The 13,529-nt window shown below is 33.9% G+C and overlaps 2 protein-coding genes across 2 annotated transcripts; both read right to left on the reverse strand.

Annotated features, from left to right (window-relative positions):
* Nucleotides 1-1,043: 1,043 nt before the first annotated feature.
* Nucleotides 1,044-6,929, reverse strand: LOC131532339 (uncharacterized). Its single transcript, XM_058763887.1, has 8 exons — nucleotides 6,812-6,929; nucleotides 5,914-6,207; nucleotides 3,667-3,687; nucleotides 3,307-3,386; nucleotides 2,397-2,502; nucleotides 2,156-2,269; nucleotides 1,821-2,012; nucleotides 1,044-1,674 (listed from the first exon to the last, which is right to left on the reverse strand). The coding sequence occupies exons 1-8, from the start codon at nucleotides 6,843-6,845 to the stop codon at nucleotides 1,619-1,621; spliced, it is 897 nt and encodes a 298-aa protein (XP_058619870.1). The 5' UTR covers nucleotides 6,846-6,929; the 3' UTR covers nucleotides 1,044-1,618.
* Nucleotides 6,930-9,477: 2,548 nt separating this feature from the next.
* On the reverse strand, nucleotides 9,478-13,526 carry anapc10 (anaphase promoting complex subunit 10). The gene is made up of 5 exons (XM_058763109.1): nucleotides 13,386-13,526; nucleotides 12,170-12,289; nucleotides 11,980-12,070; nucleotides 10,474-10,594; nucleotides 9,478-9,841 (listed from the first exon to the last, which is right to left on the reverse strand). The coding sequence occupies exons 2-5, from the start codon at nucleotides 12,282-12,284 to the stop codon at nucleotides 9,611-9,613; spliced, it is 558 nt and encodes a 185-aa protein (XP_058619092.1). The 5' UTR covers nucleotides 12,285-12,289; nucleotides 13,386-13,526; the 3' UTR covers nucleotides 9,478-9,610.
* Nucleotides 13,527-13,529: the final 3 nt, after the last annotated feature.

Genomic DNA, 13,529 nt, shown 5'->3' on the forward strand with positions numbered 1-13,529 from the left:
TGAAAGACATCATCAAAATAGTCCATCTGCTATCAGTGGTTCAATCTGAACTTTATGAAGCGACGCGAATACTTTTTGCATGCAAAGAAAATAAAAATAACGACTTTATTCAACAATTCATCTCCGTAACGCCATTTTGGAGAATATCCGCTGAACGCAAATAGCATAAGTTGTGCTGTGTCAGCCACGCCACACGGATAAGTTTTATGTTTATCTAAAGTCATTTTTGCTTATTAGTTTGGTTGAATTGGATCATTGAAGGTCAGAAGCAAAGACACTGGTTAATAAAATGGGATTAAATACGTAAAGGATATTTGTGTTAACATTTAATTGTTGCAGAGTTGCGTAATATTTCTGCTTTTCACTGTTTTTATTAATTGTGAAGAATACGGTAAAGTAAATCCATGTTGACGTTTAGTCTAGAACTACAGTAACATCATGTTCACACACAGCGCCTCTGCATTTACTCCCGATTTCTCTCAACATGGGGAGAGCTGTCAGTCAATGAATGGTAAAATAAAGTATAACTGGCATTACTTATTTGAAAACTAACTCATATACTGTATTTTCTTGTAAATGAAATGTAATGCATTACTTTACCAGCTACTTGAAAAAGTAATCTGATTAATAGCTTGCTTTACTCGTAATGCATTACCCCCAACACTGGGGTTACTGTAGCTGGTTCATTAATGGACCAATAGGGGCTGGTTGAGGATCACAGCGTGTTTGACGCTTTGTGTTTGATGCCACAACTATTTGTAATGCGATTGGGACAATGATGGTGTTTGTTTGGATGTCATATAGCGTGGCTGCAACCTAACCTGACCTGTTCCAGCAATACAAAATGCGCATATTCCACTTTGCCTTTCTGCAATGAACAAGAAAATTTATTTGGTGTTTCGGCACCAAACTATTGAGCCAGTGGTTCTTGGTCAAGAACACTAAAGTGGCACCAATCTCCAGGCAAATGAGCTTGGTTTTGAGGCTCCAGAGGCACAACAACCTTATGATTAACCTGCGCAACGGATTCAGCATTAAGTTTGAGATTTATTGACCTGCAAGGCAGACTTCCAGTATGTGGCAAACAGAAGCAAAGCATGGTGGATATACTGTATACAGCAAATGAAGCACTACTTGGCCAGTGAAGATACATCTTCTGGTGGAGACCAGGAGTATTTAAGCTCTTTCTCTGTGTCTTTCCCCATTGTGCCCATCACCTTCAGTTGAACAAATGTTTAAAGGGATATAATGAAACTCTCAAATGCCTGTTAATAAAGAAGCTTCAGGCATCAGTCAAACACACACACACACACACATGCATTGCATTACAGTGCATTCTACAGTGAATGTTTATTATAGCCACAAATTATTTTATACAGCATTTGTATACTAACAATTTTTACATAAACTTCAACTAATGATTCAATGTTCTTTTTTTTATGTACAGTATACAATCAACTTTAAAGGTAGATGAAACAGAACCTGAAGTGAGAATGGCAAAAGGATGCTTTTGCGCTTATATAGTCCGTATCAAGGCATCTTGAACAGATATAGTTTGAATCTAGGTACCAAACACCCGAGATCTTGACTGTTGCATTGGAAACACACACTATGCATGTTACTTTGGCTCATCTAGACTGATTTCAGTGAAGATCTCTTCTGCTGTTCCTCGCACTGTAATACATAAAAACATAATGACACAGTAAACGTACAATATTACCCATGCATAGACCTAATTTTTGTAAATTGTTTCAACATAAAATAGGCCAAAAATCATTCTACAGGCATGTTGGTCAATGATAGTTTTTGGTTGTACTCACCAGCGTTACTGACATTATTGTTGTTTTCATTTTGCGCCGTATCGGTGGCTTCATCGTCGATCGAATCGTTTAAGTCAGATTCACCTCCAAGCAGATCCAGGTCTAGGTTAAAATCCACTTTCTTCATGTAGCCAGGTGTAGCCAAGCTCGAGTTTGAAGAGAAACTGTTCTCTTCTGGAACATTCTGCTCATCTTTAAGATAATAGACGGGAAGATTAAACTTTTACAACTCATTCAAGCAACCATCAAGAGAAGGCTTTAAATGATAAGCCTATTTGAGAGCTTGCTTGAAATAACAGATGCAATGCTGCCAAAACAACGTAAAAATGCTTTACCATTTTCACTGGTGGGTGTTTGTTCAGTTTTCTCTCCTGTAGACCCATTTGCTATCGGATTAGTCTTCTCCTCTGACTTGTCCTCTTGTACATAGTCCAAACACACAGGCCGATCTGAGCAGAAAGACATAAAGAGAGTTTAACCAAAACTTACAGGTTTCTGACCAGACTGCACACAGTTAAATCAAGACAGCACACAGTTCATATCCAGGTGTGTAACTAATTTTGCATTCACACTTGCCTTTGTTAGTTTGTTCATAGCTTATGCCTTGTTGGTCGCTCCTGAGCGGGGTGTCAGCATAATCATTAGCAACTATGTCGGCACGAGTCAGATCAAATGAGTAACTCTACAATCAGAATGCAAAAGAATTATGCAATTAGAATACAGTAGACCACATTAGACTAAGTGTGTGCGAGAGAGAGAATGTATGCAAAATTCCCCCCCAAAAAATATATGCAAGTATGTTAAATGTTATTTCATCTCGTAATTTATTTACATTTTTTATTTTATAAAGTGCGATACAGGATTCAATAAAAAATGTACAAATTCAAAACTGCAAGAAATAAACATGTGACTCTTTTTGATGTAAGTGATTTAAGAAATTCAATAATAATAATAATAATAATTAATATCACCTAAAGAGTATTTAAAGCATGTGAAAAGTAGGTGGGTAAATAAATGAAAAAATAAAAATTAGTTACATTTTCTATTAGTTAAATTTATTTATTAACATTTTTATTTTATTATTTTCCATTTATTTAATGGGAGTGGATTAGTGAATCAATTATAAAAATAATAATAAATAATATTAAAATAAACTCTATTTGTTACATTTTATTTATTTATTAACATTCTTATTGAATAAAATGCAATACGGGATTTAATTAAAAATTGTAAAAATTCAAAATGCCAGTAAATGACAGTGAGACCCTCTTTGATGAATGTGACTTAATTGATTCAATATCAATAAAAATCATTTTAAAATGAAGTAAATTTACTCAATTTCCCTACCAATGGCAAGAAGTTCATTCTTATGAGATTTAACTAACTACCTTAAAAGAGAGTTGTGTATGTAGCCAGAAGACAGCATGGCAAGGCATGTCGAAACAGATCCAAAATGTACAAAATGAAATAACGTATCAAATCTTACCCGTCCTTTCTTTCTCAGACAATACAAAATGCCAAGCAGAAGAGCAATCAGGATCAGGATGATGATCAAAATGATGATAGCTGCCAAAAACACACAGATATCTGTTGTTGTGGTTCTCAGTTTATAATGGGAATGAATAGGTTAATTAATTGGTTTAATAGGTTAATAATAAATAAATTAATAGGTTGATCAAAAGTTACAGTGAAGAAATTTATAATTTTACAGAAACTATTCCAGTTCAAATAAATGCTGCTGTTTAAAAAAAAAAAAAAAAAAATTTAATGTATTTATCAAATAAATGAAGCCTGGTAAGGCAGGAAGAAAGGATGTTTCTCATCTTCCATAAAGAGTCAAACTCACCTCCTATATTTGATGATGAATCTGAAACAGAGCAACGATCACATTACAACAAACCAACAAACACCCAAGAAGAATGAATTCAGATACACTGAGAAACAAACATAATAATAATAATAATAATAACAAACATCTGCTTTTGAGAGCATGCAATTAAGAAGAAATCATTTAAAAAACAAGAGCTTTGGTGTGAGTTTACAAACACGCTGGTGTAATTAGACACGCAGTGCATTTAAATAGAACAGAGAGAGAGATTTTGCTGCTGTGGTAAGTCTGCATTCAGAAAGCAAGAAACACGCCGAATCTCGCACCCACTCACACTTTAACCGCCTAGATCACAGAGCTGCTCTGAAAGCATCCCTTCACACACCCCACACTGTCAGCGCCGACATTTTCAGAAACATCTTGTGTTTCAGTTACTATGCATTTAAAATGATACATTTTCTCTTAAGGTTTCTTTATGTATATTTATACACTAACTATACATGAAGTATATGTACACTTGTATAAAAATTTTTTTTTTTTAAATATATATAAAAAATAGGATTTTAGACTTTACCACAAATTTCAAAACACACTGTAAAAAAAAAAAGTTAAGCCAACTTAAAATTTTAAGGCAAACTTTAAGGCATTTTAAGGCAAACAAGTTTTCTCAACTTGTTGTTTTAAGTTTATACAACAAAAACAAGTTGAGAAAACTCAAAAATCTGCTGAAGCTGGTAAAAAATGTTTTTTTAAGTTCGCTCAACTTTTCTTTTTTTTTTTACAGTGCAGAACATCACTGATATGCACACTACTGCACTGTAAAAAAAAAAAACAAGTTGAGAAAACTCAAAAATCTGCTGAAGCTGGTAAAAATGTTTTTTTTTTAAATATATATAAAAATAGGATTTTAGACTTTACCACAAATTTCAAAACACACTGTAAAAAAAAAAAACAAGTTGAGAAAACTCAAAAATCTGCTGAAGCTGGTAAAAATGTTTTTAAGTTCGCTCAACTTTTCTTTTTTTTTTTACAGTGCAGAACATCACTGATATGCACACTACTGCACTGTAAAAAAAAAAAACAAGTTGAGCGAACTTAAAAAAAAAGCTTCACCAGCTTCAGCAGATTTTTGTTTTTGTTGTATAAACTTAAAACGACAAGTTGAGAAAACTCAAAAATCTGCTGAAGCTGGTTGCCTTAAAATTTTAAGTTGGCTCAACTTTCTTTTCTTTTTTTACAGTGTGGTCAAACGTTTGGAATAATTAAGAAGTTTTACTGTTTGACTTTTTGAAAGAAGTCTCTTATTCTCATCAAGGCTGCATTTATTTGATCAAAAAATACAGTAATATTGTGAAATATTATTACAATGTAAAATAGCTGTTTTCTAAGTGAATGTTTGGTAAATGAATTTATTCCTGTGATGCAAAGCTGAATTTTCAGCATATTACTCCAGTCTTCAGTGTCACATGATCCTTCAGAAATCATTCTAATATACTGATTTGCTGCTCAAGAAACATTTCTGAGTATTATCAATGTTTTAACATTTTTGTGGAAACTGTGACACATTAAAAGGTTGGAATTAAAACTTTTATTCAGCACGGATGCATTAAATTGATCAAAAGCTACAGTAAAGACATTTATAATTTTATGAAAGATTTTTATTTCAAATAAAAGCTGTTCTTTTTATCCATCAAAGAGTCCTGATTTCTACAAAAAAAGAAAAGAAAAAAGAAGCAGTTTTCAACTGCTAAACTGGATGATTCAACTGTTATTAACATTGATAATAATCAGAAATGTTTCTTGAGCAGCAAATCAGTATATTAAAATGATTTCTGAAGATCATGTGACACTGAAGACTGGAGTAATAAGCTGAAAATTCTGATTTGATCACAGCAATCAATTACAGTTTAACAGATATTCACTTAGAAAACAGTTATTTGAAATTGTAATGATATTTCATAATATTACTGTTTTTACTGTATTTTTGATCAAATAAATGCAGCCCTGGTGGGCAGAAGAGACTTATTTCAAAAACACACACAAAAAAAATCTTAATCATTGAAGACAGCAGTTGCTTCCCATATGTTCAACGTGACTAATTTTTGAAGCGTCAATAAAAGGACCTTTTCAAAATGGGAAAATATTGTATGCACTGTAATGCACTTAAACTATGATTTCTCACTTTGAACCATTATCTAGTCTGCCAGTGAGCTGGTTTAGTGCTCAGACCCTGCTAACCTAACAGATCATTAAAAATCCTCTAACCTTCTTGTTTAGGATCTTCCTTTGGTTGTATACGTGTAGTCGTAGAGATCACTCCAGTGTTGCTTTCAGTGCTAATGCCAGTATGGTTTGCACTGCTCTCAGTTGTATGAGGGTTAAATGAATCATTCCTTAAACCAGACTCTAACAAGCTTGAGTCATTCACATGTCTTGTTAATTCTTGTGTCGTCTCAGTAGTGTTAGGGCCTGATGTGTCTGATATCGCAGTGGTGGACATCTCCGAAGGAGACGGTGATGGCGTGGAGAGCATCCCATAATCACACAAGAGAAGAGTAGCTGAAAATAAAAGAGTATGATTTCCTAGCATGATTTAAGATATTCAGCATCTACATTTATGACTCGTCAACAACTAGGGGAAATAAAAACAGACACAAATGACAGACAAATGTATAGAACATTTAATAGAATTTGATTAGAAATCTTTCATACTGAATTCATACTGCCTCCAGATTGCAAATGTGAGCACATTGTCGAGATATAGAAGAGACGTGATGTTTTTCTCAAGAAGAACTTCTAAGAAGCATTTGCTTTATTTAATCCCATCGAAATCAAAGGGAAAACAACTGATATTAAAGAGATCTATGGGAAAAGACAGTGGCGGAGTGGATAGGAAGATATTTTTACATTTTTGAATATTCAAAGCCAATAAATACAACAAACGAAAAAAATAATAAATTGTGTTGTATTTTTATATTTAACAGATTTAATGTTTTAATAGATGCTTTTTTTTTTTTTTTTTTTTTTCAGATTTAAAATTTCAGACAGGATAAATAATGTTAAATATTATTAAATAAGCTCACACAAGCCATGCTCATATGCTACTCCAAAAAAAACCCATATGCAACATCTGGTGAAAAAAAGAAAAAGTAAAGCAACTCACCAAAAATGTGTATTAGTATACAGTAAGTGCGCATCTTTCAATCCGTTCTACTTTGGTTGATAGCAACAGTCCGGCTCCACCTAAACTGAGTTTTCTGTTCTCTGACACTTCATCATCATCGCCTTTGAATTATGCAAACCACAGCGAGGCCAGAACAGGATGCCAGCAGCACAGAGACACACATGCAAACATGCACCTTTTCTAACCGTTCAGAGGAAGTTCAAGTGAAGCACGAAATGCAAGATGTGACATCATATTAGATTATAAATACTATACATTTCAGCCAAAAGTGTTATTACATAAATAGTGATGATTAAAACAGATTTCCTTTCCATACCTGAGGGATTGTGTAAATATGTTTGTTGATATTTTTGTGCAACAAAGTGTCTCAAAGTAAACTTTTGAATGCATGTTTAAGTTATTGGGGGTTGCAACAAATAGGCAGCAGGTTGTTTCTATATTTTTTGATGATTAGATTTAAAATGAATCCACTAATCCAGAGAAAGGAGACATTTAGCTAATTTGACCCATGCTTCATTTACATGGATTGTTTTGCAAAAGCTCAGATCATTTTTGCTAAATAGCAACCCCTGGTGGACAAGTGTGTATTGATCTGACCTTTTTGTCGAAGTTTGAGCATAAAGTTTGCACTTACACAAAACACTGATTGACTCACCAGTAAAGCGGTCAATTACATTTGTTTATTTATTTTTTTGGTAGGGTTTAGGGGCAATAAAACAATACAAAAAATCATGTGTTGGGTGTCTCTCCTCAAACCACCACCAGTGTGCAGCATCCACTTGGGTGTAAAACAAACTGATTACAGACATAACTCTCAAGCAAAGCTGAATTTTGTTGCGCTTGTCTAACTATAATTTTGAATGCATGTCTGAAATGTTTAAATGTGAACTACAAGTACTAAATGCAAGAAGTGCATTATAAATCCTACACTTTTAATCAAAAATGTTATTCATCATGTTTGCTCTTGTTCCAGTTGACTTTTAATTGTAATTTGTAAATATTTAGTTTAAGGGAAGTGGGGAGTGTGGCACCATTTCTTTTATATATATTGTTTTGAGTTAAGGGAGTTAGGGATGGTGTGTTGTATATTTTTCTTTTTTTGTGTGTGTTTTATTTTGGTTAGGGAATTTAGAGGTTAGTTATTTTTGTTTGTTATTTCGGCCTTGTCCACCCCTGAATTTGTCCCCTTTGTTACTATTTTTCATTATAAATTTGTTAATAAATCTACTCTTTGTTTGATTCTATTTTGTGAGTGAGCGCACATTTCATTTACGTTATGGCTGGCCCTAGACAATCGTAACATGTTAATAATGATAATGAAAACAGACCACTATTTCCTATCTGATAACTTGTCTAAATATGCTTGTCGATAATTACATGCTAATAAGTGTCTCAAACTAAATTTTTGCATGCATGTTTGAATGTTCAAATGGGAACTACAAGTACCATATGGTACATAATAAATTATAAACATTTAACCCAAAAATGTTATTCCATTAATAATGATCATAAAACTAGATCTCTATTCCTAACCTAGTAGATTTGTTGGAATGTTTAAATGTGAACTACAAGCACTACGTCTTATATTATAAATCCTACACTTTTAACTGAAAAAGTTAATTCATTAATAATGATAATAAAAGCAGATCTCTAATTCCTTACTTGACAGATTATCTAAATATGCTTGTCAATATTTACGTGCTATTAAGTGTCTCAAACTAAACTTTTGAATGCATGCCTGAACAATTAAATGTCAACTACAAGTACTAAATGCAAGAATTGCCATATCGTACAGTATAAAAAATACTACACTTTTAACCCACAAATGTTATTTCATTAATAATCATAATAATAAAACTAGATCTCTATTCATTACCTGATAGATTTTTTGAACATTTAAATGCGAACTACAAGCACTAAGTCTTATATTAAAAATCCTAAATTTGAACATTTAGATGAACTACAAGTACGTCTTGTGTTATATATTTTACACTTTTAACCCCAAATATTATTTTATTAATAATGATAACACAACTAGATCTCTAGTCTTTACCTAATAGATTTGTTTGAATGTTTAAATGTGAACTACAAACACTAGGTCTCACATTATAAATCTTACACTTTGAACCCAAAAATGTTATTCAATTAATCATCATAATAAAAGGAGATCTATAGTCCTTATAGATAATAAGGATAATAAATTCAGATCCGTATTCTTACCTGATGGATCATCTAAATATGCTAGTTGATATTTACACGCTAATAATTGTCAAACTAAAATTTTGAATGTTTAAATGTGAACTACAAGCGCTAAATGCAAGACTTGACATTGTATATAAATCCTACACTTTTAACCCAAATATGTTATAATAATGATAATAAAAGCATATCTTTATTCCTTACTGGAGTGAATATATTTGGATGTTTAAATAAGAATATTTATGTCTGTATGGCATTAAGCTCATAAACTTGTCATTCCTCAAAAGGGCTCTTTGTAGCAACCTGGGACTGATAAAAACCTGTCCATGTTTCCACAAAGTTGCATAGAACAGCGTGCAATTTAGCGATCAATCCGCTTGCCATTGTAATACAGCATCAAGAGATACAGGACAGGATTTCTTCATTTCAAAAAAACATTTATTTCCTGTAGATTTGCATTTACATAAACTTTGAACTGTTCTCTTTACAAAACACATTTTAAAACATCTGAAACCATTTAATTCTAGAACAGTCTTACGAGAAGGCACCTCAGTCCATCCATTTGAGCAGAAGCTCGGGTCACCTGATGGTACGGTACATCATGAAGTCTACAGTGGTGCATCGTGGGAATTTGCCGATGGAGCTCTCCTCCACGGGCGTGTAGACTTTGATCTGCCGCATGTGCGTGTCCCGTCCGTTCTGGTGGTTGGCCAACACGGCGATCTGGATCATGAAGGTCCTGATGGGATTGTTCACCAGGTCCAACAGAGGGATGTGAATCCAACCACTCGGCTCCACCATCTCCAACTGCTGCGCTCACACACACAAACAACCCTCAGGTCACAATGAAAGGATTTATTTTGTGAAAATGCATATTATTCTGCTTATTATATGACGTCTTACCAAATAAATCAATAAATGGACATGGAATATTAATTTGGGCTATGAATTATGCAATCTATGCAAGAAGAAAGATACCATAGTGTTATTGTAGCATCATTGAGATACTATTATAGCTTATATACTTTTTTTTTTTATTAATATATTTTATTGAAATAGTTTACATTAAATTAGTTTCAATTAGTATGCATATATATATGTATTTACACACACATACACACATAGAATAAGAAGTTAATTTTTAATTATTTGCAAACAAATTGTTAATTTCAGTTTCTATTAGTTTTTTTTATGTCTATAATTTTTAATAATTTTATTTCAATTATTTTAGTACAATTTAAACTAAATTAAATGAGAAAAGTTTTTATTTTATTTCAGTTAATGTTCATTTTATTTAAAAAATTTTTATGGTTCTAGATATTAAAATATATAAAATATTTTATTAAAAAAATAAATAAATAAAAATAATGGACCATGAAATGCCACAAATGACCAATCACAATCAAGTATTTTAGTTTATAGGTTATGACTGTGTCTCTTACCCGGATCTCCTGCAGGTTGTGGAAGTTGTTTCCCACTCTGACCGAGATCTTGCTGGGAGTGTAGCTCTCATCCGATTTATAATCGGCATAAATACACAGCATTTTCACCGTTGTTTTTCTCCTAACAGGACACAACAGAGAGGAAACATTCTCTGATTCAAATACAACATATACAGTTTGTGAAAAGTCATGAAACAACTTTAGTTAAATATTTTAGTGTACTATAAAAACTATAAATATATTTTTTAAAAACCTACATGATTTTTTCCATTGAGCTTATAATAATTTCCCACTTTTCTAGGACTTTAAATTTAAATTAAGTTAATAATATGTGTATAGATATATGAATTTATATATTTTTTTTATAAAACATATATATTTTTTAACTGATCTAAAAAACATTCATGTTGACCAGCGGTGTGAAGCAAGGCTGCGTCCTTGCTCCTACCCTGTTTGGCATCTATTTTTCCATGCTCCTAAAACATGGTTTTGGGACTGCTATCGAAGGGGTGTAATTACACACCAGATCAGATGGGTGCCTTTTCAACCTTGCAAGACTGAAAGCAAAGACTAAGGTCATTAGAGATCTGCTCTTTGCTGATGATGCTGCTATCATCTCACACTCTGAACAACAACTTCAGCGCCTCATGGACAGATTTTCCCAAGCATGTGATGACTCTGAACTGACCATTAGACTGCAAAAGACAAAAGTGCTAAGTCAAGACGTGGATACTCCTCCTGTCATTACCATTGACAACCACGTACTTGATGTTGTCCACCACTTTACATATCTTGGGTCCACCATCAGCGGCAATCAGTCTCTTGACGCCGAGATAAACAAGTGTATCGGCAAGACTGCAACAAGCCTAGGCCGACTCACCACTCGTATCTGGGGGAATAGTAGGCTGTCAACTTCTACCAAAATGGCAGTGTATAACGCCTGCATTGTCGTATCCCAAAGGACATGCTGTATAGCGAATTAGCCTCTGGCAAGAGATCTGTTGGCCGCCCCCAGCTGCGTTATAAAGATGTCTGCAAGCGTGATATGAAAGCTCTGAACATCAATTCAGAGAACTGGGAAGACGCTGCAGCTGAAAGCAACAGGTGGCGCAGTGTCCTTCAGATACAGCTTAGGTTGGGGGAAGAACAGATCCAGACCGTAGCAGAGGAAAAGAGAAACAAGAGAGCAAAGAGAGTCCCAGATGACACCGCCACAATTAAACATACATGCATCCACAGTGGCAGAGTCTGTCTCTCCCGCATCGGCTTTATTAGCCATAGCTGGTGCTGTTCCAGAGGCGTCGACACGACGTCACAACAGAGCGCATCTAGTCGAGAACGACTGAAGGAGGCCTACTACTAACCAGCCAATCACACATATTTATTAGCTGTAAACAACAGTATCAAAATGTCTAAATACTGTCAGATTAGTCGACCCCTGACCAATACCTTGATTTACCAGTGCATTGGGTCAATCAGGTCATATGTGTCTAATGGTGTCTCTACCTGAACTGAATGTTCACTAGATGTGGCTGAGAGCCATCGGACTGCCAGTACGTCTCCAGATTATCATCCCTCAACTGGTCGACTCCAAACCCTTCGCACAGAAACAGAACGGATGAATAAATAAATAAACAGAGGAACACAAAAGATGCATTAATCAGGTGTGCAATGATCAAATAAATGAGAAACACACCTGGCTTGCACGAGGACAGCGACCACACGGCTTGCGATCCGATCTCTCGGACGGTACCTGTGCGCTCCAGCTGCTTGGGATCTGCACCTGGGGGGGTTTTAGTGGCCGTCGCCATGGTTACTGAGGAGTGGAAATGAAGACAGACAGAAGGCAGTATAAAAGACGCTGAAATTATGCAACTGGTTTACAGAAACATTTTACATAAATGTGGAGTTTTCGCATGAAAACAAAACACTAAACCTATGGTATTCTTGAATTTTACAAATGTAATTTTACACACACACATATATATATATGAAGAGTGTCGTCTGATTTTTTTTTTCTAAAATGAACATTTTTATCAGGCTCCTATGTGTAGGTTCAGTGATTTCACTTTAATGGCAACGATTAGGTTCTTTTCATTGCTATTAAAGAGAAATAACTGAACATAAACACAGGAGCCTGAGAAAAATGCTCATTTTAGAAGAAAATTTCAGATGGCACTTAGAGGCTTTTGCATATATTGCAAATGAGAAGATAATAATAACATATTTGCAAATGTGAAAATAAAATGTTAAAATAAGAGTGTAATAATCTTCCTTCATCATTCAGCATAACAGATATATGTATGTAAAAATACAAAAAATACTTACAATTTTTTCAATTTAAAATGTTTAAAACCTATCACTGACAAATGAGGAAAACCTAGTGGTTTGAAGGATGGTGCCAGTTAATTAGTTCTTGGGGCTGCAATGTGATCCTTAAATGAAGTCTTTTTTAATGTTATCTAATGATTCTTAAATATACCTGACAAAATTTTTAACTATTGTTAAACTGAATAACATTTTAGTGAGTGTCTTCTGCAAATCATGGTAAAAATTAGTCATTATAATTATATAGTTATTATATTTTACTCAGAATTTAATGAAACAGGCAGCACACATTCTAATGTACGGGAAAAATATTGTTTGGATGCTTGGAGTCTCTCTCTATAGTTTTTCAGAAGTGTGGTATTTTTTAAAGAACATGGTTAAGAAAATTCAACTGTATGGCTTATTTATACACATATATCACAGTGCCATGACAAATATACCTAACTACTTAATACGTAATAAACACATTTTCAAATGTAAAAAGGACTAGAAGATTTAATTTTACAATAGCACAAGGTACTTTAATCAAATACAGCGAACGTTACCTTTTATCTTTATAGCAAAACAAAACCGCAGTCACTCACCGGCACTGAAAAACACTCGCACAACAGTCTCCTCACTTCTGTTTCCACAACTAACATAAATTTAGGATCATTTTCTCAAAAAGGGTAAATATGACAGTAAACACCCCAACGCTGTTCGCATTTGCCCGGCATCGGCGCGCTCTG

This window comes from Onychostoma macrolepis, chromosome 23, assembly GCF_012432095.1.
Source record: "Onychostoma macrolepis isolate SWU-2019 chromosome 23, ASM1243209v1, whole genome shotgun sequence".
In the NCBI taxonomy this organism is placed as follows: domain Eukaryota; kingdom Metazoa; phylum Chordata; class Actinopteri; order Cypriniformes; family Cyprinidae; genus Onychostoma; species Onychostoma macrolepis.

Excerpts from the sequence above, each read along its gene's own strand:
- anapc10 (XM_058763109.1), bottom strand. The coding sequence starts at position 12,284 with ATGGCGACGGCCACTAAAACCCCCCCAGGTGCAGATCCCAAGCAGCTG. Across the intron at positions 10,595-11,979 it reads CTAGTGAACATTCAGTTCAG|GAGAAAAACAACGGTGAAAA; the intron begins GTAGAGACACCA and ends GTGTCCTGTTAG. Across the intron at positions 9,842-10,473 it reads ACAACCTGCAGGAGATCCGG|CAGTTGGAGATGGTGGAGCC; the intron begins GTAAGAGACACA and ends GTGTGAGCGCAG.
- LOC131532339 (XM_058763887.1), bottom strand. The coding sequence starts at position 6,845 with ATGCGCACTTACTGTATACTAATACACATTTTTG. Across the intron at positions 6,208-6,811 it reads TATACTAATACACATTTTTG|CTACTCTTCTCTTGTGTGAT; the intron begins GTGAGTTGCTTT and ends TTTTATTTTCAG. Across the intron at positions 1,675-1,820 it reads CAATAATGTCAGTAACGCTG|TGCGAGGAACAGCAGAAGAG; the intron begins GTGAGTACAACC and ends TATGTATTACAG.